General features: G+C 56.1%; 1 protein-coding gene across 10 annotated transcripts; it reads right to left on the minus strand.

Moving 5' to 3' along the window:
* Window positions 1-3,726: 3,726 nt before the first annotated feature.
* PHF19 (PHD finger protein 19) lies at window positions 3,727-22,060 on the minus strand. Of its 10 annotated transcripts, none has more exons than XM_047700501.1 (15): window positions 21,685-22,060; window positions 18,832-19,032; window positions 18,276-18,357; window positions 15,902-15,997; window positions 15,306-15,406; window positions 14,626-14,774; window positions 12,903-12,998; window positions 12,112-12,180; window positions 11,791-11,911; window positions 9,457-9,524; window positions 7,978-8,139; window positions 7,338-7,425; window positions 6,499-6,584; window positions 5,299-5,394; window positions 3,727-4,212 (listed from the first exon to the last, which is right to left on the minus strand). In XM_047700501.1, exons 2-15 carry the CDS (start codon window positions 19,015-19,017, stop codon window positions 3,870-3,872), a joined length of 1,743 nt encoding a protein of 580 aa, XP_047556457.1. In that variant the 5' UTR covers window positions 19,018-19,032; window positions 21,685-22,060; the 3' UTR covers window positions 3,727-3,869. The 10 variants fall into 10 exon arrangements, 6 of the variants coding, with proteins under 6 accessions (XP_047556457.1, XP_047556458.1, XP_047556461.1 ...); XR_007122335.1 differs by having other exon boundaries at window positions 4,084-4,212; window positions 5,299-5,365; XR_007122334.1 differs by having other exon boundaries at window positions 4,166-4,212; window positions 7,978-8,195.
* Between the last annotated feature and the right edge of the window lie 949 nt (window positions 22,061-23,009).

Consider the following 23,009-nt stretch of genomic DNA (forward strand, 5'->3'; position numbering starts at 1 on the left):
TAAAATTATCTGTGAATACTAAAGCTTAAAAGCATAGAGATGTTAACTGGCTTGAAGAAACCATCAGATTAAAAAAAAAGAGCAGGAAACACCAGCATGCAGAGTTGAGGGTGAAAGGAACCAGGTTGGGAGCGCGCAGGGGAGAAATGATTACCACGGAATCAGTCTTGGGTTGTTGCTGTGTCCCAGGTGTGTCTGTCTAGCTGTGTCTGCTGCAAACTGTGAGTTATTTTTGCAGATAAGTTTATGCACATAGTATACTTTAAACAAATTCTGTGAGCTTTGTTTGAAGACACTAGCTTTGGAAGCAAAATAAATTTTAATTGAGCAATTTTGACACATGATTTCGTGTATTCTTAACCTTGCTAGGATATTTGAATATTCTTTGAATACTATCTGATAATGTTCCCTGGCGTTTTCCAGTGTTTAAATATTCCCTACAGGCTACAGTTCTTTGTAAATACTACTGAGCTTAAAACTCCGTGAAAAAAATTTGTTAAAATTTTTTGAGATATGTATAATGGAGAAAATATGATAACTTGTGATTTAGGGAATTTCTGAGAATTCTAATTTCTTGCTCCTAACCTCCGAAGGTAAATGTTTGTTGTAAGTCTGGATCAGTAATCTTGACCACAAAGAACCAGGCACTCTTCACCCCGGGAAGGACCACTGACCGAGGAGGTCTGTATTGCTGTTCACTTTGGAACGTGGACTGGAACTCAGGTCTCCTGAGACCACAGACCAATCATTTTTCATTCCGTTATGGTGATTATAGCCCCAAGAATAATCCCAGCCCCTCACCCAACCCTGGATCCGCTGTGATTTTGTTCTAAGGGCAGTTAAAAGTCCAAAGCAAAAAGCATGACAGAAAAAAATGGGGGCCACAGTTAAGAATTCTAAGTGCAGACATTCTAAGAGCAGGAATACTCAGGGGGATTAACAGGCTACACTTTACCCCTGAACTTACAGAATCCACTTGAACCCGTGGCCTGCATCTCCCTATTGCTGACTTTTCCCTACCCCTTCATACCAGTTTTTCTCTAATTAGACAAGCTTAAGGTCCTAACCCATCACATCTATATGGTTTCCTCTTTCACCTGGGAGCTGACTTCCGGAGGGGTCACAGCTGGCGTTGGAAGGGTGAGGAATGCAAAGGAACCTGCCTAAAGTGCTGTAAGTTAGAACCAGCAGAGACAGGCCTAGAAGTGACTGCAGATTTCTAGGACTGTGCACCTGTGTGCCTGTGAGCAGTAAGTAGTTTTACAGTGACTGTATATGTATTTTCATAAGATCCGTTTCTAAGGCCATTTCCCATCTTTGACTTCTCCGAGGCCCTCAGCTACTGCTCTTTGCCCTCATGGGTCAGGTACTCACAGATTAGAAAAAAGTTCCACGTCCTGTTGGTGGTAAGGGTGAGAGTACGGTGGGGAGAACAGGGGGGGCAGTTGAGGGAGTGGCGGTCGGCCAGATGGGGTCCTGTCATTCCTTCTCTGTTTCCAGGAAACCAAGACCAGAAACCAGATAATTCCTCCTGGTACCCAACAGTGGATAGTTCCTTCACTAGGGGAAGGATAGTTAATTTTCAAAGGGAGCTTTTAAATTATAAACCAGACACATTCATTATAACTTTAATATAACAAATGTTATTAAAAGCAGCAATTCAAAACCATAAATCTTTCCAAAGGTGCACAGGGTTATAAGGTCAGTTGGCAGTAATGCAGCTATTAACTGGTATGAATGAAATGCTGGGATGTGGAGTCAAGGTGGCCTTGCTAGGCCTTATGCTGACTTTCCAAGTGAGGAAGACACCCCCCTCTTCAAGCCCAGAGCCTCTCCGGAGCATGAGTAGAGAAGGTGCAGATGCACTGTGGCAGGCCTTGCTCATCCTGTGCTTTCTCAGAAGCCTAGAAAGCAGGCCTGGGGGGTTGCTGTACCCTCTGAAGCCAGGCAGGAAGCCACAGATCGAATCCCAGATCCCACACCCCTGCCAGACTGGAGGCTGGCTTCTCAGGCCCCTTCCATCTGGCCCCAGTTGGGGGCTTCAGTGGCGGCAGCTGTGGGGCTGAGAGGAGGGAGAATGGGGCCCACCCCCAGCTGGTCCCTGCATGGCTCATGCTAGGGAAGCAGGAGGAAGCGGGTGGGCCATGTGCAGGAGGTGAGGTCCGGTGTGAAAGGCACTTAGGAGCTGAGGTTTGAGGCAAGGGGCACCTGGACGATCTCAGGGACTCCCTGATGCTCACAGGTGGGGAGGGGCTGAGCCTAGCAATGGAAAAACCAATTCCCAAGTCCCCAGGCCCGCTACCCCCACACCACCCCTCTGTTCATCTACCTTCGCCCTGCAGCTGGCAGCCTGCAGAACCCAGCCAAGCTGGAGGCCACGGCAGGGGTTGGCAAGGCTGGTCCCCATCTGGTCCACCCCCTGCCCTCGTGAAGGCACTTCTTTCTACTTTCCAATCATGTGAGTCTGTTTCTAATATCTCTGGAAGCAGCAAAAATGAGGGGTCCCCTCCCCTTCTCACTTTTGGTTTTCCTCCAGATGGGTATGAGTTGTAATGTCAGTTCTAAGAATTCTATTTTTACTCTCACTGACAAAGACTTTCCTTTGAGGGGACTGAATAGATAGCACAAGCCCTTTAAAAATCCCAACTTGTCCCAAAAAGTGATTGTCAATCTCAGGGCACAGCAGGGGCTAGGGAAGAGAGTAGGCGTCCTCTGTGCCTCCCTGCGGGGTCACAGCTGGTTCATGGCTGAAAGAAGGGGGCAGAGGCTGGACTTTCACATTTAGTTGCAGCACACGGCCCCTGAAGAGGGCCAAGGGAGAGCCAAGGGCAGGAACCAGGCTGGCACCAGAGGGGGTGGGAGTGTGTATGTGTATATGGTGTGTGTGTGTGTGTGTGTGCGTTGTGTACTCCTGGAGGGTGAAAGCACACGTGTGATGGGAGCTTCTGTGCGAGTGTGTATGGTCTGGCTTGTGTGGTGGGTCGGGGGGCGGGGAGGCACAGGAGACAGTCTGAAGGTTAGCATGATGTGGCTTCCTTTCCTCCCACTTCCTGTCCCACAGGTTTTCAAGGCCACTTCCATTCCAGCAAGGCCAGGTGCAGCTCCTTGGCAACTATGAGGGGCTGTGGCCAAGGAGAGGACAACTTCTGGGACACGGGAAGCTGACACTGAGAGCCTCTACTCTTAGCCTTAGTAAGTGGGCCCTGGGGTTGGTGCCTTCTGAGGCAGAGACCCAGCCTCTTCACACCTCAGATCCCGAGAGTCCCAGGGTCTCTGCCTCACAGGCTCTCACAGAGGGGCAGTCAGCCCGCTCACCACCCCAGCCAAGGGCAGCAGGGAGTGGCAGGAAAGCGGGAGGGAAAAGCTCTGAGACACGTCCTCTTCTCCACCTTCAGCCATGCTTAAAGGTTCCTGTTCTTATAATGCGATCCCTGGGTCAACTGGCTGCCCATGGGTCCGGTGCGAAGGACATCCGGGAGAGGGACAGCCGTGCATGTGTAAACACACACACCCAAATGGGGTGGGAGTGAGAAGGACACAGACAAAGAGAAAGACTTGGGCCTCAGAAAAAAGGGTCAGAGAGCCAGGGGGACACAGATTCGGAGTTACAGGTAAACAGTTTGAGAGAGTGTGTGGAGACACCGAGTAACAGCCAGTGGGACCTTAGAGACACAGGCAAAGGGGTCATGAGGCTGAGGAGGCCCGGGAGCAGAATGGGCGCGCAGAGCGGCGCAGGCCACGGGCTGGCAGGCAGGCGGGAAGGGCCTCTTGCCAGGCACTTGGAGCTGTTGCGCTTTCCTCCCCGACCCCAGCCTGGAGAGAACGGTCTCTCCGTTGGTTTCCCGGCTGCTGGCATCTCCTGGAGCGAGTCAGTAAGGGGTGGTCCCTTCCCACTCCACCAGGTACTGAACCTTGCCCTCGGGCGTGACCCTCCTGGCCAGCACCTGGTACTTCTCCCCACAGGCTAGCCGCCCGGCCGCGCCAAAGTAGTTGGTGATGGATGACTTGAGGTGGGACAGGGACGAGTCGTCCTCACTGATGCTCTCGAAGGTGTGGCTGTCGATGCCTTCATCCAGCCGCTCGGGGACCGAAGCCGCCTCGGCGCTGCTGTCTGAGGGGCAGCGCCCCCCCAGCTCGGCTGCCCGCCTCTTTGCCCGCAGTGGCAGGTACGCTTTGGCCCCCAGCTTCCTCTTGCGGCTGCCCACCGTCCGTCTAGGTCAGCATGGGGAGAGGGAGACGACGGGAACGGGATGGGATCATCCTGACGAGCCCTCTTCCCGAGCACCCCCGGACACTGGACACCGGGCACTGGGCCAGGCCCCAGGGCGTGGCGGGGGATGGAGTATGTCCCTGGGCCCTCCCCACAGGCCAGAGGAGGCTCGGGAGGAGGAGAAACTGGCTGCAGGGGAGCAGTGAGCCCGGAATTCCGAGGGTGCACCCCCCACTAAAGTATGCCTGCGGAGGCCCTGCTGGCGCCGCTTGGTCCCTTCCCTGGGCGCTCCTGGACTCGTTCGCAGCTAGGAGTCCAGTGGTGTGGGCGGATGGGAGCGACACACTAACGGACCTTGTCCCCAGAGCCTGGACTGGAGAAAGGCGGGCGTGTGTGTGCAACACATACACAGGGACAGAAAGAGCTGGTGGAGAGACAGACACACATAAAAGAGGTGCGTGTCCACAGGTGCTTCAGAACAGAAAGTGGGCCCGGAAGAGCTCAGAGAACCAAAGAAACAGGAGGAACCAAATACAAATAGAGAGGTGGCGCCTCGAGATGCCCGCGGGTGCACGGACGCCACGATGCCAGTGTCCTAGCACGCAGGTGCAGGAGCCTCCCGCGCCGCTAAGGACCGGCTCCTACCAAACACACTGTAGCCCTGCCCAGGTCCCCAGGCGTTTTTGTCCCCTCTCCCAGACCCCCACCCTGCATGGTGCCATGTCCCCTGCCATCAGGCTTCTAAATCCATGGCTCTTTTCCTTAGTAACAGAGAAGACAGACCCCAGAGGTTTACAGCCAAGAAGCAGGACACCATACAGAGACCTGCAAGCCGTGGCACACAGAGGCCAAGGACCCTAGCATGGAAACTTCCCAGTGACAAGTGTCACATCCCCTGCAGCCGAGGCAGAGCATCCCGAGTGGCCATATGCAGCCCCGTCTGAACCCCAGGACTCAAAACCAGGTGGTTCCAGACCCAGACTCACGAGCAGAGAGGGCCAGGTCCTCACGCTAGAGGAGGTATGGGGACGGGGCGGTGGGGACTGGGGAGAAGGACGGAGGCCGAGTCCAACCCGCAGGAACCTCACCTGGAGTCATAGGAGAGGCTGGTGGAGGCCGAGCCGGAGGTGCTGGCGGCATCAGTGGAGTCCACATCTGAGAAGAAGGTCTGGCCTGAGCTGGCACTGAGAGGGAGGAGAGGGTGAGCTGCCCCCCGCCGTGCGTCTGCCTGTCCATCTTCTACCCTGCCAGCCGTCCAAGTCCAAGGAGTGATGGGACACTAGAGAAAGCCTTCCCTCGGCACCATCCCCGGCGGTGATGGGAGCCCTGATGAGCCTGGCCCCGACACCTGGCTACTCCACAGACCCAAAGAGCCTCCATTTCCAGCCTCTGTTCCCATCTACCAGCCAGGCAGATGCAGGTGAGGAAGTTCGGAGAGGCCGGAGGACTGTGCTGAAGGTGCACAGTTAGTAACCGCTGGGAGGGGGCTGGAGCCCAGGCCTGTGTGGCCGAAGCCCTCCTCCTCCAACAGGAAGCACCACATGCCTTTTCATCCTTTCGGAACTGAAACAGGGGACTGTGCAGTCCCTCCCCTGAGGTGCACTAAGCACGAGGGGCTGTGGGAATACACAGGAGCATCCGCACATCTGGGTAGTGTCTGGGAGGGCTCCCTGGAGGAACGGGAATGTGGGGTAACCTAAGCAATTCTGGTATCTGAGGGCCGGGAGGAGCAGAAGAGGGGCTGGAAAGGACGGGAGGGCCCAGGCCACATGGCCTGGCCTTCGATCCTGCTCTGGGGGAGCCTGTCCCTGGGAGTCCTGGAGCCTTCCCACAGGAGGAGGGTGTGCTGAGACCGGGCAAATGCGGGAAGAGTGGCAGGCAGCCCAGGCGGGCGGCCTAACTCCGTTTGGACCCTTTTAACTGGAATGACCCTTGAGGGAGCTTCCATTCCTTGAAAGGCTCTCTGCTTTGCACCTTCCAGAGCCTTCTTTCATTGCTGGGGGAGGGAGGTCTCACTGCTTGCTTCTACTTCCACGCTTCGGAGTAGCCCTCTGCCGGGTCCCTCGCAGTTACCTTTTTTTTTTTTTAAGATTTTATTTATTTATTTGACAGAGAGCTAGAGAAAGAGCGCAAGTAAGCAGAGCGGCAGGCAGAGGGAGGGGGAGAAGCAGGCTCTCTGCTGAGCAGGGAGCTAGATGCGGGGCTCAACCCCAGGACCCTGGAATCATGACCTGAGCTGAAGGCAGCTGCTTAACCCACTGAGCCACCCAGGTGCCCCACGCGGTTACCTTTTTAAGCTCTGAATTTCATCCAGCGAGAAGTCGAATATGCTGGCCAGGTGGTGGTTGGTGCTCCAGGCTGAGGTAAAGTCGCTCTGTGGACACAGGATGGATGGGGATGAGGGTCAGTGAGCATCAGAGCCGCCTCCCACAGCACCCTCTCTCCGCTGAGGGCCACACAGGCTCTCTGAGAACTGGGCCTCCCCAGGGTAAGACTTGCCACCCACTCTTTCGTCCTAGGCTGACCAGGGAACTGGACCATCCCCGTCCTGCCCCCAACTCTGTCTCTAGCTGACTGCACGACCTTCCCATCTCTGGGCCTCAGTCGTCTGAACTGCCCAAGGCGGACAGAAGAGCTGCCATGCTTCCCGGCTCAAGGGGCTGGGACACACAGCAGAGTGAGAGGCTGCCTACGAGTGCCTTGCACACCATCAGGTTGGGGGACATGTGAGGACCGTTAGCGTCCCTGCCCACGCGGAGGGCTGCGGTGCCAATGCCTGGCCACTAAGGAAGGAGTGCTCTGGGCACCTGTCCCAGGCTGGCCTCGGCCAGTGGCTGACGTGGGACCTCAGGAGAGTTGCTGGCCCTTCCTGGTCCACAGTGACCCCACGGGACTGTGGGCGCGAGGACATTTCCTCCCCTGCCCCGCCCCCCTTGGCTTCTGGGGAGAACTTGGGAAGATAAGGGAGTGGTCTTGCAGTGCCTGGCCTTTGCAGGGATCTGGCTTCTCCTTTAAGGGATGTGGCAGAGTACCCCCGGGCCTGGGGAGCTCAGTTCCCTGCACAGGATTCCCTGATATGGGCTGACCCTGTGTGTGAATGTGGAGAGCAAGAAAACAAGAAACTAACACTGGGAATAGCATCTTCCAGCAAAAACTTTGATCTTTTTCTTCTATAAACTCGCCTTTTCTGCTGCTGGAATTCGTGAGGCAACAAACTGTGGAGACAGAAAGGGGAGAGGGGGGCCGGGTCAGAGCCTGAAGGCCCAGAGGGAGGAGGGACAGGACTGGGGACACAGCAGTGCAGGTGGGGAAAGGCACTCTTTCCGGACAGTGGGTGTGGGAGGATGTGGGGGGCGGGTATGGTGAGGAGAAAAGAGAGGAGGCTGCTCTGTCCCCGATGCCCAGGACAAGGGGGCTCAGCTCGGCCAGGAGAGCCAGGGACCCTTTACACACTCTCACTTCCCCTTCCCTCTCTGCCTAAGCCCTAACCCAGCAAGACTGGGCCCCATGACCTGGCTTGCCCTCCAAGCAAGACAACAGGGGCCACGGCAGAGGGAGCCCAGGGTGTGGGACCGAGGCCCAGCTCGGTTGCTAACTGGCCCTCTCTGGTGCCTCCAGTAGGGCCTATCCGGGTGGAGATCTTCCCTGCTGGAGTCTTCCCTGCCCGCTTGGATGCCACCGTCCTCTCTGGGCCCACCGCACAGCCCATTGGCTGGGGCTGGAGCTGGGAGGAGCAGAGACCCCGAGCTCAGTCCCCAGGCACTGACCCAGGCTTGCTCTTTCCTCTCTTACGCAGCTCAGAGGCGCCGCCGCTCTCAGTGGGCACCAGGCCCTTGTCCGGCAGCAGCTTCCCTGGGGGGTTGGGGGGGACACGGATGCGCAGACGGAAGATGCACTTCTTCTTCTTGATCTCCTTGCCGCAGAGGAACCTGGGGGGTGGGCCGGGGAAGGAGAAAGCTCTGGAGTCTGTCGGTCCATCGTCTTCCTGGTCAGGAGAGTCAAGCATTAAAATAACCCGCTCTGCCTCCCCGGGCCTAGAGCTATAATCCAGGGTTGTCCATGGAGAAGCTGATTCCTCAAGGCCCATGGGACCGGGGGTCCCAGATGGTGGCTGGGAATGTGGCTGAGGGTTCCTCCCTGTCCTGCCTCTTGCACATGTATGGTTCCTGCTGCTCTTCTCCCTTTTCTTCTCCCATGCCTCAACCAGCCCTGAGGTCACCTCCTACAGGAGGGTCTCCTCCAGCCCCCAGCGGAACTGCTATGGCCGAGACACTGGATTCTACGCCATTCTGTTTTCTGGTCTCCCCAAGGAACTGAAAACACCTCCAGGTGCTTCCCTCCTTCCAACACTGGCTGAGCTACCGTGAGCTGCAGAGGTGACTCAGACAGTCCTACCCTCAGGAGACTGTCCACAGGGAGGGCAGGAGACCCCACTCTTTAAGACTAGCTCTGTGTCTGGGCCCCAAACCACGAGAAGGTGGAAGATAGAGTGGATGACTGCGTCTAGAGATGTCTGGAGGGGTCTCACAGAAGCAGGGACCATGTGCTATTCCTCACTGCGTCCTCGGCACCTACACAGGGCTGGCCCAGAGTAACACTGCAACAAACAGCCATCTGGGGAACAAACGAGTGAAAGGGATGGAAGAGCGCTCTAGTCAGCAGAAGGGTCGGAGCCAAGGCTCTGAGTGAGAGAGTGGTGGGTTCAGAATGGCTGACACCCAGAATAAATACGGCAAAAGATCAGCGGCAGAAGGCGTGAGCAGGGTCTGCTCAGGAGAGGCCTTGAATGCCGCACTCAGGATCCTGGGCACGCCTTGCAGTGGCAACAAGGAATGTGTCAGCTGTGTGCTCTGAGAAGGTCTCAGCAGTCCAGAGGGAAGACACGGCTGAGGATGAGGTAGGAGGCTGCAGCCCAGCTGGGAGATGATGAACTAATCCTTCCGTGCCTGGCTCAGAACCACAGATGGCTGGAGCAGGAGGGGCCCTCAAAGATCAGGGGTGCACCCTCCATGGAGCCAAGCCAGGACCCAAACACATCATGCCGCTGGAGGGGTCAGGGAGGCATCATAAAGGAGGTGGGGTGCTCCCCGAATCTTGAAAAATGGGTAGGACTCATCTAGTCAAAGAGAAGGGGAGGGAGACCCAGGCTGGAGCAGTCTGAGCAAAGGCCACGAGGCAGGGAGCTGCTTTACACCCAATCCCACTTTCTGGGGGCCCCACGCACTCCCTCCCTTCCCTGCACGCACCGGCTTTTGTAACTGTTCAGCGCATTGAGGAGATGTGGTCCTCGGTCCGTCACGGGGGTGCTGGTGAGCTGAGGAGGAGCAGCCAGCAGGAGAATCAGACCCAGCACAGGACCCTTGTCCCTTCCCTCCCCTGATCTCTGAGTGAGGATCCTAACTTCTTCTAGGATTCTAAATCTTTTCACCTCTCTGAGCTCACTTCTCCATCTGGAAATGCGGAGAGTCAACTCGTGTCCTAGATGGATCAAGAGGTTTAATGGGTCACCCGGGGGGTGGGGTGCTCAGTCAGTTAAACATCTGCTTTCAGCTCAGGACATGATCCCAGGGCCCTAGGATCCAACCCAACGTCGGGCTCCCTGCTCGGTGGGAGAGTCTGCTTCTCCTTCACTCTCTAACCCTCCCCCCTTGCTCTCTCTCTCTTGCACATGCACACTCTAATAAATAAGTAAAATCTTAAAAAAATAAAGGTTTAAGAATGTCCATGCTCTTGAACCCATCATGACACACCATGGGCTCTATCATAGAAATGGAACATAAAATACAAACAAAGCTTTAAGTACAAAAACCTTCCCTGCTGCATCAGTCCTATGCCCGGGAAGTATGCAAAGTGGGGAAGAGACTACTTGCCCAACCAGAAGGAACACAGTGAGTAAACCATGGTGGAAACCAATGAGGCCATTAAAAATGTTGACAAAAACTCTTTCAGAATATGGAAAAGTATGATGTAATGTAAACTGAAAAAAATGCTTTAAAATTTTATCTACTATATAATGTAAGCCAAGGAAAAGCAGACATAGAAGAAAGGACGGGAGACGCCGGTAGCAGTTGTTTTTGTGCAGTGTGATGGGGGAGTATGGGTGGCTTTTTTTTTTTTTTTTAAGTGGGCTCCACACTCACCACAGAGCTCAACACGGGACCCAAACTCAAGTCCCTGAGACCAAGACCTGAGCTGAGATCAAGAGTCAGACACTTAACCGTCTCAGCCACCAGGTGCCCCTGGATGATTTTTTTTTTTTTTTTTTTAAGTCTATTCCCTTGGGTGGCTCAGTGGGTTAAAGCCTCTGCCTTCCACTCAGGTCATGATCTCAGGGTCTTGGGATCGAGCCCCGCATCCGGCTCTCTGCTCAGCAGGAAGCCTCTTTCCCTCTCTCTCTCTCTGCCTGGCTCTCTGCCTACTTGTGATCTCTGTCAAATAAATAACTAAAATCTTTAAAGTCTATTTCCTTATACTTTTTAGCACTTAACAGTTTTTCTACCAGGAACATGTATGTTCTTTTTATAAATCAGAAAAGAGTTATTAAAAATATTAGCTCTACCTATTTTTTTAAGGCTTTACAATATGTATCTTTTTAAAGATTTATTTATCTGTTTTAGAGAGAGAAAAGGTGTGTGCACACACACACGGGGTGAGGGAAGGGCGGGGGAGAATGTGAAGCAGACTCCCTGCCAAGCACAGAGGCTGATGTGGGGCTCGGTCCCATGACCCCGAGATCATGACCTGAGACAAAACCAAGGATTAGCTGCTCAACTGACTGTGCCACCCAGGTGCCCCAACAATATCTATGTCTTATAAATTATCAGATACTATAAATGAAGATGTCATTATATGAAAAGCTTCTGCAAAGCATAAAAGTCATCTTTTTTTTTTTTTTTTTTTTTTTTGTAAATTCCTGTCTTATCAAAGAGAGATTTGGAGCACTCAGTAGAGAAGATACCTCACTCTGGATTGGTGGAAAGGACTCTAAGGTGGTTGTTAGGGAAAAAGGGGCATGGCCCACCATGGGAGAGCTTGGTTCCAGTCCTGGCTCAGCTCCAAAGTGGCGCTGGCCACCAGCAAGTCAGTCTCCACCTCTGATGTCCTGAAAGCCTCTGGTTTGTTACTTTGCTCCCTGGGTCCCAGGCCCCAGGCCCCGCGGGACGACTTCTGCTATGCAGAGTGAGACCAGCAGGGGGCAGGCCCACTTCACTTTCCATCGTAACTAGGTACCTGGAGGAGATCAAACACCTCCGTAGAGATCCCCGCCCCAGCCAGATCCACCCCTAGCTCCCTGCTGCTGAGTCAGTGAGACCCCAACCCACCCGCTGGCAAAGCCTGGGCCAGGAAGCCCCTTGCAGGGCACGGGCTCAGAGGCTTGGACTCAGGGACATAGCAGCTAAGAGGCTCTGGATCTTTGTCCCAGCCCACAGCCCTCACAGACAGGCAGAGCTGCTGAAGAGCGAGCCCTCAGCTCCCCAGATCCCTGTCTTGTCCTGGGCAAACGGCTCCCGTCTTGGGAGCTTGGGAAGCCCACTGGGGAGCGGCCTCCCGCCACTCTGCCGTCCCACAGTCCTGCGTACCTTGCCGAGCTGCAGGAGCTCCCAGTGGTGGTTGACAAAGGCCAGAATCTCCTCAAAGTCAAAGTACTTCTTCTTGCTCTGCACCCCCAGGTTGTAGAGGGCCAGGTGAACCACATCCACCCTGGGCAAGGGGACGAGTAGGTGGGGCTGGGGTGAGGTGGCAGCCTGCCCAGCCAGGGCTGGGACCTCCTGTGTCTGGGCTGAAGGGCGGGGGCAAGGCTGGGAGCTGGTGGCTGGAAATGGAATTGTTCTCGGAGGGAGGTGGGAGCGGAGCAGCTGGGAGGGGATGTGGGTGGGCCAGGTCAAGCCCCACCCTCTCACCATCGAAGGGGCAGCCGCTCGATGTACTCCGGGCCCTGGTTACACACGGAGCAGAAGAACAGGTAGAACCTGGGGGCGGGCAGAGAAGGGCCTGTGGTGGGAGGGGCTGACACCCTACCCTAGCCCAGACCCTCGCCCTGCACACCCCTCCTGCCTTCCCACAGTCAGCGCTGTCCTTGTCCCAAGGGCTAGTGGCCCTATAGCGGATGGGGGTTAGGATGGGACAGGACAAAGACCAAGAGATACTTCCCCATCCCTCCTTCAACCATGTCATTATCCTGAAGTGCGGCTGAATTCGCAGCGAGCTGGGCTAGGCTGAGCTGGAGCGGGGACCATCTTCCCCTCTGAGACATGCATGCACACAATCACAAACACAACACACTAACCAAGACACACAATATTGGGCAACACACAGAAGCCTTCTGTTAGCTTAGCCCCATTTATCAGAAGCCAGATCAATCATCCACCTCCCAGTTGCCCCTTGAGTAGCCAAGGTAGGGGTGGGGGCGGGGCTGCCTCTCTCCTTCTTCCCCAGACGCTGCAGGAGACTGGGGCTTAGGGAAGGTGAGACTTTGTCTAAGGTTCCCCCACAAATCGGTGGCATCTGGGGCTGCAGCCTGGTACGTTCCTCTGCTGAGAAGGCGTCCTTCGCCCCAAGCTGCCTCTCCTAGACAGGAGCCCACTATCCGAGAACCCCCCAAGCTGGAAGAGCCGCTGCCCCCTGCTCCTCTCCCGCCCATTCCCCCCATGACCCCCCACCCCAGGCTGAGCCGGGCCAGTCGAACACCTACCGGTCTCCGAACATCATGGGCTCATTGAGGCACTGGGTGCAGGCCTCGTGGAACCACTGCCGGCACCGGTGACACTGCAGCATCCGCAGGTACCATCTGGAGAGCCAGAGGACCCAGGGTCAGCCAGGCCCGCACTCCCAGCCAGCCAGCAGCCTCAGCTGCCTGGCCCTGCACCAATGCGCGCTCCGCCCGGGGCAAAAGGAAGAGAACTCACAGTTACTGAGCATGGATGGAGCCTGCACCGGGGCGGTCCGGGCATGCGTTCCATCGGTTCATCGTGCCCTCTGGTAAAAGACGGGCCACTGCCCTAATTTTACGGGGGACTCTGAGCTTAAATGGCTTGCTCAGGTCACTCAGGACGCGAGTGGGGTATGGTGACTCAAATCCTGGCTCCCTCCCTTCAAAACCTGCGCTCCTCATGCCACACCAGAGCCCCATCTCTGGACTGCACTGCCCAGGCCACTTCTCAAACACCACCGAAATGGAAAGGTCTGCCCGGGAGATGTCGTCGGAGCCTGATAGCCCCTGTAAGCTCCAAGGGCAGCACCCTGTCTGGCTTTTCTTACTCAGTCCTCTGTCTACCCTATGATGGCCATCCAATGACTACTCACTGAGCGGGAAGGAAGGGCAAAGTGGCACTTCCTTAATGACAACTGATGCTTTGTTTGCAGCTTGCCAGGTGAGGTCCCTGGACTGCACACGCCTGGGGTCTGGGTTAAACTCTGAAGATCCCTTGGTCCCCTCGAGACCTGCTCAGTGTTTTAGGGAACCCCTGGGAGATGCATTTTTAACAATCACCCTGAGCGGCTCTGCCCGGTAAGCACTGAGAGCCACTGTCTCAATTCTGTAAAGGTCTCGTTAAGCATTTCTCCCTTTTATCCCAAAGACCTTCCCACACGCAGGGAAGTTGATGACACCAAGGTTGTTAACCCCACTTGAGAGATGAAGCACTTCAAGTGATTTGCCCTAATTACCCAGCAAGGTTGGATAAGCTCAGCCTCTAGGACCCCTACTACTTGTCAACAGAGCTTGAGGATAAGATTCAGGACTTCGATGCATCCTGTGGGCTGTGTCCTGAGGGCACAGCCCCCATCTCTCCCTTCTGTGGTTCCTGCCACAATGTCTGGCGCAGTCAGTCCAAGGAGCGGGCTCAGTTACCCATGGCTACATGGACCCAGCCCGGTCAGGAAGAATCAAAGACTCCTGCCCTACAGTAGGGACAAGAATCCCCTCCACAGCCCGACACATGACCCCCAACCCCTGCTTGCACACTTCCAAAGGAAAAATACCTTAATATCTCACCAGGAGCCTGTCTCATTGACTCTGACAATGGAAAGGTTTATCCTCAATTCCGTGCCCCAGCAGTAACAGCTCACATGTATTAAGGGCTGACCAAGTGCAAGGCACCGGGTGAGACTTTCTGTGAATTATCTAATCGCTACTCTGCTCACAATCCCATGTAACGGGAACACTACGATGAGAACTGGGCCCAGGGGCTGCACACAGCTCCAAGGGGCTGGGGAAGATCCCGACACTCTCTTCAATACCTCCTACCCTTTCCGGGAGACGCCCTCTGAGAGTGCAGGCCGGGCCACCTCGAGCCCCGCCTCCGGGCCCCACCCGGCGGCCTTAGCTCCGCCCCCACCGCGCAGCCCCGCCCCTCTGGGAGGCCCCGCCCCTCATCCCGCCCCCTCGGGGGAAGACCCCGCCCCCGCAGCCTTACTCTCCCGGCCCGCCGCAGTAACAGTAACACTGCTGCTGGTTGGTACGGTGGGGCGAGTCCCATTCGAGCTCCTCCGGCTGGTAGGACAGCACCATCTTCACGGCTTGCAGCGTCCTGGCGATGGCGCCCTTCTTCAGCGCGCCGCCTTTCTGCAGGGAGATAAGGGTCTGACTCAGCCGTGGGGGTCCCGGCAGGGGGCTGGTGGCTGGGGGGGTGGCGGTGCGGGGTGGCCACACGAGTCTGCACGCTGCGGCTAGCAGGGGACATGCTGACCCTGCGGACCCGCAGGTATTCCAGCGTAGTGAGAAACGCAAGAAGTTTTTCCTCATCGATCCCAAATCTATCTATCCTCTCTCCATCCCGAGGCTCTCCTAGTAACAGCATTTTAGGTAACAATAATAACCAATATGTATTGAGGGGGATACTCACATGGGTGTTGTCTTTTGATAGCAAACACCATTTATTGGCGGCTTCCTACCCCTGGCACCAAACCCAGATCCATTTTACCAACTGTTGAGGCTCAGGGGGGTTAAAGAACCTGGCCAGGGACATATGACTTGCTGGTCAGCAGCGGCAGCACTGTCTGCTCCAAAGCCCAGGCTCTGTGACCTAGAGCCCAGGGCGTGTAGGCTTCCTGGTGAAGTGGGGAAAGGCAGGGAGTGCAAGGAAGGAGGGCTCACCCGCACAGCCAGTGCGAAGATGCAGCGTCGGCAGAACCAAGGTGTGAGCAGGGGTCGGTCCGCACTGCCCGCTCTAGGGATGTGGCACTGCTGATGGTACCCTACAGCAGAGGGGGGGTGGTGAGTGCCCGCAGGGAAGCAGCAGCCCCCAGGCCAATCAACCCAAAGGCCTGGGGATGGCGCTGGGAAGGGCGCAGCAAGTCCAAGCAGCTGGGTGCCTGCCAGCTGCCAGGCGATCTTCACCAAGGCAGGCAAGCCGGTGTCCAAGCAGGCAACTCAAAGATAGCCTGGGCCCCGGTGGGGAAGACACCACAGTCTGCCTTCAGCCTCTGTGTCCCATCTCTCCACCCATTCTCTCTACTGGGTTAGGGGGAGCTCCAACCTGCACATCTTGTCTTACTTTCCAGAAGCCCCAGCTATCCCCAAGGGTCACCTCCCCAGGCCCTCATTCCCAGGATCAGCTCCCTGTCACTCTGGAGCTCCAAAAGAAACAGGAAGCCTGCTGAGATCCCAACAGTGAGGCATGTCCATTTGGCCAGCAGGGGGTGGGGAACCTCAGGTCAGGGCCTCCTCTGTGCCCTGCTCACCACACTCACCCAGGCCACACTTCCCACAGATGAGGATCTCATTGAGTGGCCCTGATGTCTTCCCCAGACAGATGTTGCACTTGGGCTCCTCCCCCGGAACGCCAGCTGAAAGGGAGAGAGAGAAGCCCTCCTGGGTCAGGTCTGGCTCAAGGGAATTAGAAGAGTTTAAAAATTTACCATCTAGGTACTAAGCCTCTACTCAATGTGGGACCTGGCACTGGGCCCGTGGGCCCACTCACTGAATCGCCCCAACCATGCGGAGCAGCCTGGTATCATTAGCCTATTCTAAAGACCGGGAAATTGAGGCTCAGAGTGGTTAAGTCCCAGAAGTTAAGTAGGAGAGGAGGGATTCGAACCCATGACTGTTTGACATCAATTCCTTTGTTCTTTCTGACCATATCATGCTTCCTCTTCTGCCTAATTTAGTTTTTTATGTAAACAATAATAGATTATAATGAAACTCCATGTTCTTAACAATTAAGAACTCATAGCCAATCTTGTTTTGACTATATTCCCATCTATTTCTTCCTCTTGTATTATTTTGAATCAATTCCCAGATACCTAACCATTTTCTGAAAATATTTCAGTACGTAATTCTGGAAGATCAGGATACTCTTTAAAAAAAATGCAACATAACTACAGTGCCTTTATTGTACCTAAAAATTAAAAACAATTTAGTATCAACCAACAAATTCAATTAGTGTTCATATTTCCAACTGTTTCTTAAATTAAAATGTCATAACAATTTTAAGTATGTTCAACTGCTTTCTATGTGCAAGTTCTTTCTCATCTCTTTTTTTTTTCTTTACTTTTGGTTACTGTTGAAGAATATGTGTGTTTCTGTGTGAAAGGTGTGATGTATATTAATACATTCTGATACATGTTTCTGTCTTGTCCCCCTGGCAGACTCAAAGTTTTATAAGGGCAGAAATGGTACCTGCTCGTCACTAAGTCCCCAGGACCTTCTACTTTGTGTAGCACATAATGTGTACAAGACACGTTTGTTGACTACATGGTCTCTTGCCTCTTATTCCTGAATGTGCCACTGCGGGGTGCGTTGAACCCGCACGGGCTCAGGGAAGTGAGCTGCTGATGTAAACCAATAAAGTAGTAAGCTTGATTAAGTAATCAATAACTCTGGCTTACTCAGCCTTTTGCTCTCATCTTGGGTGATGCTAGAGGGATACTGTCCTGCCTGTGGGACACAGTTATCTGGCTGGGGAAGCTGTTCCCCAAGTGAGCACTGTTAGCCTGTCCAGGGTTCCCAGCACCGGTGTCTTTCTTCCCCTGCTGGCTCCCTATGCCTTCCGATGGGAAGGTAGCTCAAGAGAAGAGCTCCCCATGGCTTTAGACCTTTGTAGAAGAAACAGAGTGACAGGGGCTTGGAGAAGAGTCTCCACGTCAGCATCAGCCACGACACCTTGGAGACAGGGGTGGTTTGGAACCTCTACGACCCGGCTGGGTTCTGTGGCCTCTACTTGGCAGGCTCCTTGAAGTCCTTTCTTACAGTAACAAATTCTTTCAGAAGTGCCACCCCGGAACTCATCAGTGCTAAGCTAAGTGCTACACTTGGGTTCTCACATCACCAGCCTGTGAGGCCACTAATGTCATCACCTCCTTTCTTCAGGGGAAGAAACTGAGGCTCAGAGAAGTGGCGTCACTCGCCCAAGGACATGTAGCTAGCGAGCGGCAGAGCTGAAACTTGGTCTGAGGTCTCCTGAGCCTACACGTGGAGCTCCGTGTTGGAAGTTTAGGAGTGTTGGGACTCCTGAGTGGCGTCTGTCATGTCTGTGGTAAGGAAGAATGATGGCCAGATGGGAAAATGTCAGCTCTCTGCGTACAGGGATGGCACCCGACCCAGCTCCCTTTCGAAGGCGGTCCAGCTCTGTCCAAGCATGTCTGTCTCCACAATGCCTGGTCCGTCTCTGCTTTCTTGGCTTCCCACCAGGACTAGGACTGCCTCCACTAGTTTTCTTCACATGTGGACAGTGCTCACATCTAGAGGTGCCAGTTTTGATTGCCTGGGCCCCTCGCCCAAGTTCCTAGCCCCAGCCTGACCCTCAGCTTTGTGCAGTTGGGGATGATGTGCCATCCCAGCTCTCCCAGCACCTCCCCTGAGCCACCTTCTCCACCTGCCTGCCTCCCTCGTGACGTGGGAGTGATCAAGGGCATGATGGATGTCAGAAGTGCCTTTCCATGTAAACACACAACTAGCCATCCTATCTGCTCAGGTGGGCTTGTTGGGGCATAGGGGTCCATGAACAAGGCCAGACACAAGCAGTACGAGAGAGAAGGAGAGAAGGAAAAAAAAAAAAAATCAAACGGGAGGAGGAGAGAGGGCCAGGGATGGGGCCAGGGAGCCCGAGCTCTTAGGAGTACTCACCATGCTGTATGTCCTTCCACAGGACCCAGTATTTGGAATTATCTTCAAAAGTCACAAGGCAGCTCTGCTTAGAACTGCTGACCTGGGGCATGAACAGGGAGGGACAATGTGAAAAAGTGGCTAGGGAAAAGCCACTGGGACACGGTCTTCCATTCCCATTTTTGTCCCCACAGGATAGGGGGATTACACCTGTTCCTTGTGCCCCAGAAAGCAGAGCTAGGCTGGAAGGGGAGGGAGGACAGCAGTTCCAGAGGTAACTCGCGCCAGTACCCGGGGCCAGAGTCAGGGTCTGGGGGACCGCAACCTGGTGGGAATGCAGATGGCAGCACAGGCTAGGTGGTCCTCTGAGATCCCTTCCAACCTGATGTTGTTTTGTTCTCTAGGCACACAGAGCTCTATTCTAAAGACCTGGTTGGATGACACTGGCCCTAAAGATGGCACCTGCAAAAGCAGGTTTTGGGTCCTTCCAGGATCATCTTTTGAGCAGGAGGGGCATGAAGGGAGGCCTAGACCAGAGGCTACACCTGGAAACTGGGACCAGGGAGGAGAGGTTTACCCTCTTGATCTTCCCAAGGTAATACAGCCCATCGGTCCAGCGGCACAGCACATACTGGCCCTCTGTCAGCTTGGACATCAGGTCTTTGAAGTTGTTCTTCGCTTTTGCAAGGGCCCCCTTGTTGGGGAGGTGGGTGGTAGCACCATAGGAGTCCCGAGTCCCTGGGTCCAGAGAGCGATTCTCCATCAGCTTCCCCTGACACTGGAAGAGAAAGAGAAGAGGATTTTTATTCCTCGCTCTCCTGCTTCAGCAGTCCATCCGGGGAGGGAAGGAGACTACCATTTACACAACTTATGGTACTACGTGCCAGGCACTTCTATCATCTCATGGGATCCTCGTGACTGGAGTTGTGAGGGAGACTTTATTATTCCCATTCTACGGACAGAGAAACTGAGGTTTGGCAAGGGAAAGTGGCCAGTGGGGCAGAGGCCACGCCAGGCTCATAATCAGGTGGGCCGATTCTTTTTTTTTTTTTTTTTAAGATTTTATTTATTTATTTATTCGACAGACAGAGATCACAAGCAGGCAGAGAGGCAGGCAGAGAGAGTGGGGGGAAGTAGGCTCCCTGCCGAGCAGAGCAGAGAGCCTGATGCGGGGCTCGATCCCAGGACCCTGAGATCAGGACCTGAGCCAAAGGCAGAGGCTTTAACCCACTGAGCCACCCAGGCGCCCCAAGTGGGCTGATTCTAAACCCTGCCTCTCTTCCCACCCATACCATGCTGCCTTCTAAAGATAAAGAATCTCTCAACCAACCATAGAGCAGTCTCCATGTCCAGGCGGCCTGAACTCCCAGGCTTAGGAGCCTGAAGATTTATCCCTTAAGCAAACATGTTCTCTGAGTGGAGGGCCTTTTCCAGGGGAGCATTGAGAAGACTTTGCTGCTTACCAACCCCCCACCCCACCCCAGCCCAACCCCTGCCCTGAGATCTGGCCAGAGGAAGCTCACCTAGGAAGGAAAACTCCTAGGTGGCTTGTGACCGGGTATAGATGGTCCACCTGTGTCTTCATAATCCCCTGTTCTGCTCTCAATTATGCGGTGATTTAATGGAAACCAGTCCTGGGACATTTAAACTCACTCTGTTTCTACTCAGATGCAAATGTGCTGCTAGCAGGTAAGGCAACACAAGCCACCCTCCTAGCACCTGTCTCTCCCACCATCCTGTAGAACACACTTCTGCCCCACTGCTCTCTTCTTCCTGCTAATGGGACCACTAATGGGGACCCCCAAACCCCTAAGCGCCTTTAGACTTTCCCAACCAGTGAGTTGCCACAGTTGGCCAACTTCAAGCCCAGTGGATTTCTGGCATCTGGCCCCTCTTTTCCATGTCCCTGTCCTGGTCTGAGTTCAGGCCTCTCTTTTGCTTGGGCCATTCACTCATCCCATAATTATTTCCCAAGCCTTGTGCTCACTTACGCAGGGTGCTGGGATGGGGAATGAGACCACCAGCACGCACTGCACGTCACTCCCTGCTTTCCTGTCTTCCCACCAGACACTTCCACACGGCCACCAATTCTTACTTCTCCCTTCCAGAAACCTTCTGTGGCTCCCCAGTGTCTTCACAGGCTTTGGCCCCCTCCTCCCCTCTCTGGGTTCACCTGGCTCTATGCCCCTCCACACACTCTCCGCTGAGCCCAGAGGAACACAGCCTTGCTCTGTTCCCTGCACCCCCTTCCCTGGTCCCCTCCTTCTCCCCGCTGTGGCAGGGGGCACCTGGTGTTTGTAGACAGGGAGAGAGTCCTGTGTGTTTTGCTGTGTCAGTGCGTGTAGACTCCTGTGAGATTGTGTTTCACGATGTCTGCGGCCGTGTGTCAGTGGGTATATGAAATTAAATACATGTGTGTGCCTGTCAGGGGCCCTGGGGCAGGCGGGGCACTGCTGAGGTCTAGGCTCCCCAGACGACACTGTGGCCACGTTCCCCTCCACCCCACATCCCCATTCTGCCCTTTTCTGGACGGCAGAGCAGTGCAGGCATTGGGCGAGGTAATTGCACCGAATCCCAGCCTTCTCCCTGCCACCTGGCTCCCGGGCGCTGCGAAGTCCCCGCCCGCCGGGCCTGGGCCCGGGGCCCCGCAGGTTCACAAACTGACACTTCCTCCCCCGCTGCACCGTTGGGAGCCGGCCCGGTCGCCGCGCCCCCACTGGCCGGGCGGGGGCCCCCGGGTGGCGGCCCCCTCCCCGCGCCTCCATCCTCCCGGAGCGGGCCCCCGCGGGCTGTGATTGGTTGATTCAAACCCATCTGCAAAGAAATGCCTGTTTGCGGGTTCCCGTCGGCGTCCAGTTCAAATCCGCGGCACCCGGAGCGCGGGGCCGGGCGGGGGCAGGAAGCGAGGATGATTCATGCGCCGGGGCCTCTCCCAGGGCGGCCGTTGGCTTTTTTAAAAAGGGTGTTCGGGGGCGGGGGGGGACTTGCAGAGGTACCCCCCTCGGGTTCAAGCGCTCCTCTCTTCGGTTGCTCCGACGCCAAGCCTCCCTGTCCCAGTCCTGCAGCAGCCTGACTTCAGACGTGAGCAAAATCCCAAATGCCTCTGTCGGTCTCCACCCCCGCCGCCACCACCACCCCCCGCCCCCGAACGGGAAAAGTCAAGATTTGGGGCCAGGGAGCAGCGACCTGTCACCCACGCCCCCCGCCCCCAAAGGCTCGGGGACCCGGGCGGAGCTCCCCCGCCCCGCAGACACCGCTTACCCCCGTTCCAGCCCCAGGCATGCAGTTTCCCGGGACCCCAAACTCCCCGCCCCCCACCCCCCACCGCTGCCTCCCGAGGCGCTCGGTTCGCCCAAGTCCGGGGAGACTTCGCAAAGAGCGACGTGTGCCGGGAGCAAAGCTTCTGGCGGGGAGTCCCCGCTGAACTTACCGCGAGTCTGCGTGTCGGCCGGTCCCACTTGGAGTCTGGCCACCAGGCGCAACGGCGGAGGCGGCTGCGCGCGGCCCGCGGCTGCCCGGCCGAGTGTCCGCCCGTGGGGCCGGGGTCGGGGTCTCGGCGGGGGCGGGGCGGGGCGGGGGCGCCGCGGGGAGGAGGGGGGGAGGCGGGGGAGGGAGGGGCCGGGGCGCTCAGGAAGGGGCCCCCAGGGCGCGGGGCGCCATCTTTTTCGCGTTTTCCCGCGAATTATTGACGTCCCGCTTATGTAATTAGCGGGGGCCGCGGCGGCCTCGCCATTGGAGCCTGCGGCCGCGGGGCCCCGCAGCACCGCCCGCCTGCCCGCTCGCGCTCGCGCCCGCCCCCCGCGCGTCCCCGCTCCCCCGCCCCCCGCGCGCGCATCCCCGCCGTCCCGCGCGCCGGGCGCAGGCACGCGGCGCGACAGCACGGGGAAGCGGAGCCCGCCGCGACCCGGCCACGCCGCGGGCACACGCGGAAGCACTGCCGCGCGCCCCCGGAGGAAACCCTGCAGGCTGTGCGGGGGGCGCAGACCTCCCGCGGGCCCGGACGCGCTGCGGGGAGGTGCGGACACGCACTGACTGCCCGCGGAGCCGCGGCCCCGGGGAGGCCGGACGGGGCTCCCACACGTGAACGCACGGCTGCCCGCGCCCGCCGTGTGGACGGTCGGCACCGCGACACAGCCCCCGCCGAACGTGGAAAGGTCCACGGCGCACCCGGCGAGGACCCAAGGTCCTAACGCGTGCTACACACAACACACAATAGAGACACTTAACAGGGTGCAGGCATAGAGACACACAAGGAGAGACACAGTGCGCACGGCATAGACACACAACAGCATACGCGTAATGTAGAGGAGCAGCAGGCATAGACCCAAAACACAGTAACAACACAGACACGGGAGAGAAAGTACCCCAATGACATATCGCACACAAACACAACGCAAAGATACAATTGCAAATACATACCACAGACACAAACACAACGTATAAATAGTTCACACTGTGAAAGACAACATGCAGCGTCCTAGAAATAGACAGAGGCAATGGACATGGCTCCAGTCAGATAGTGTCCTGGCCCAGGGCATAAAGGGCAGACTTGTGCCTATCCAGACTCACTCTCTGTGGGGGGTGGGGTGGAGAACACTTGCAAAGAACCCCCCACCCTATCCTTCAGCCTCCTCTGACCTGCTACCATCCCGTTCTGCAGATACCCCTGGGAGGCTGGGCCAGTGTGTGCATAATGGGTGTGGTCAGTGGACATCCCCATCCCAGCCTTCCTTGCTCACTCTCAGGTTGCCCACT

This window comes from Lutra lutra, chromosome 13 (assembly GCF_902655055.1).
Source record: "Lutra lutra chromosome 13, mLutLut1.2, whole genome shotgun sequence".
NCBI classification, from domain to species: Eukaryota; Metazoa; Chordata; class Mammalia; order Carnivora; family Mustelidae; genus Lutra; species Lutra lutra.

Excerpts from the sequence above, each read along its gene's own strand:
- PHF19 (XM_047700501.1), bottom strand. The coding sequence starts at position 19,017 with ATGGAGAATCGCTCTCTGGACCCAGGGACTCGGGACTCCTATGGTGCT. Across the intron at positions 6,585-7,337 it reads TGGAAGATGCTATTCCCAGT|AGCGACTTTACCTCAGCCTG; the intron begins GTTAGTTTCTTG and ends CTGTGTCCACAG. Across the intron at positions 4,213-5,298 it reads AGCCTCTCCTATGACTCCAG|ACGGACGGTGGGCAGCCGCA; the intron begins GTGAGGTTCCTG and ends ATGCTGACCTAG.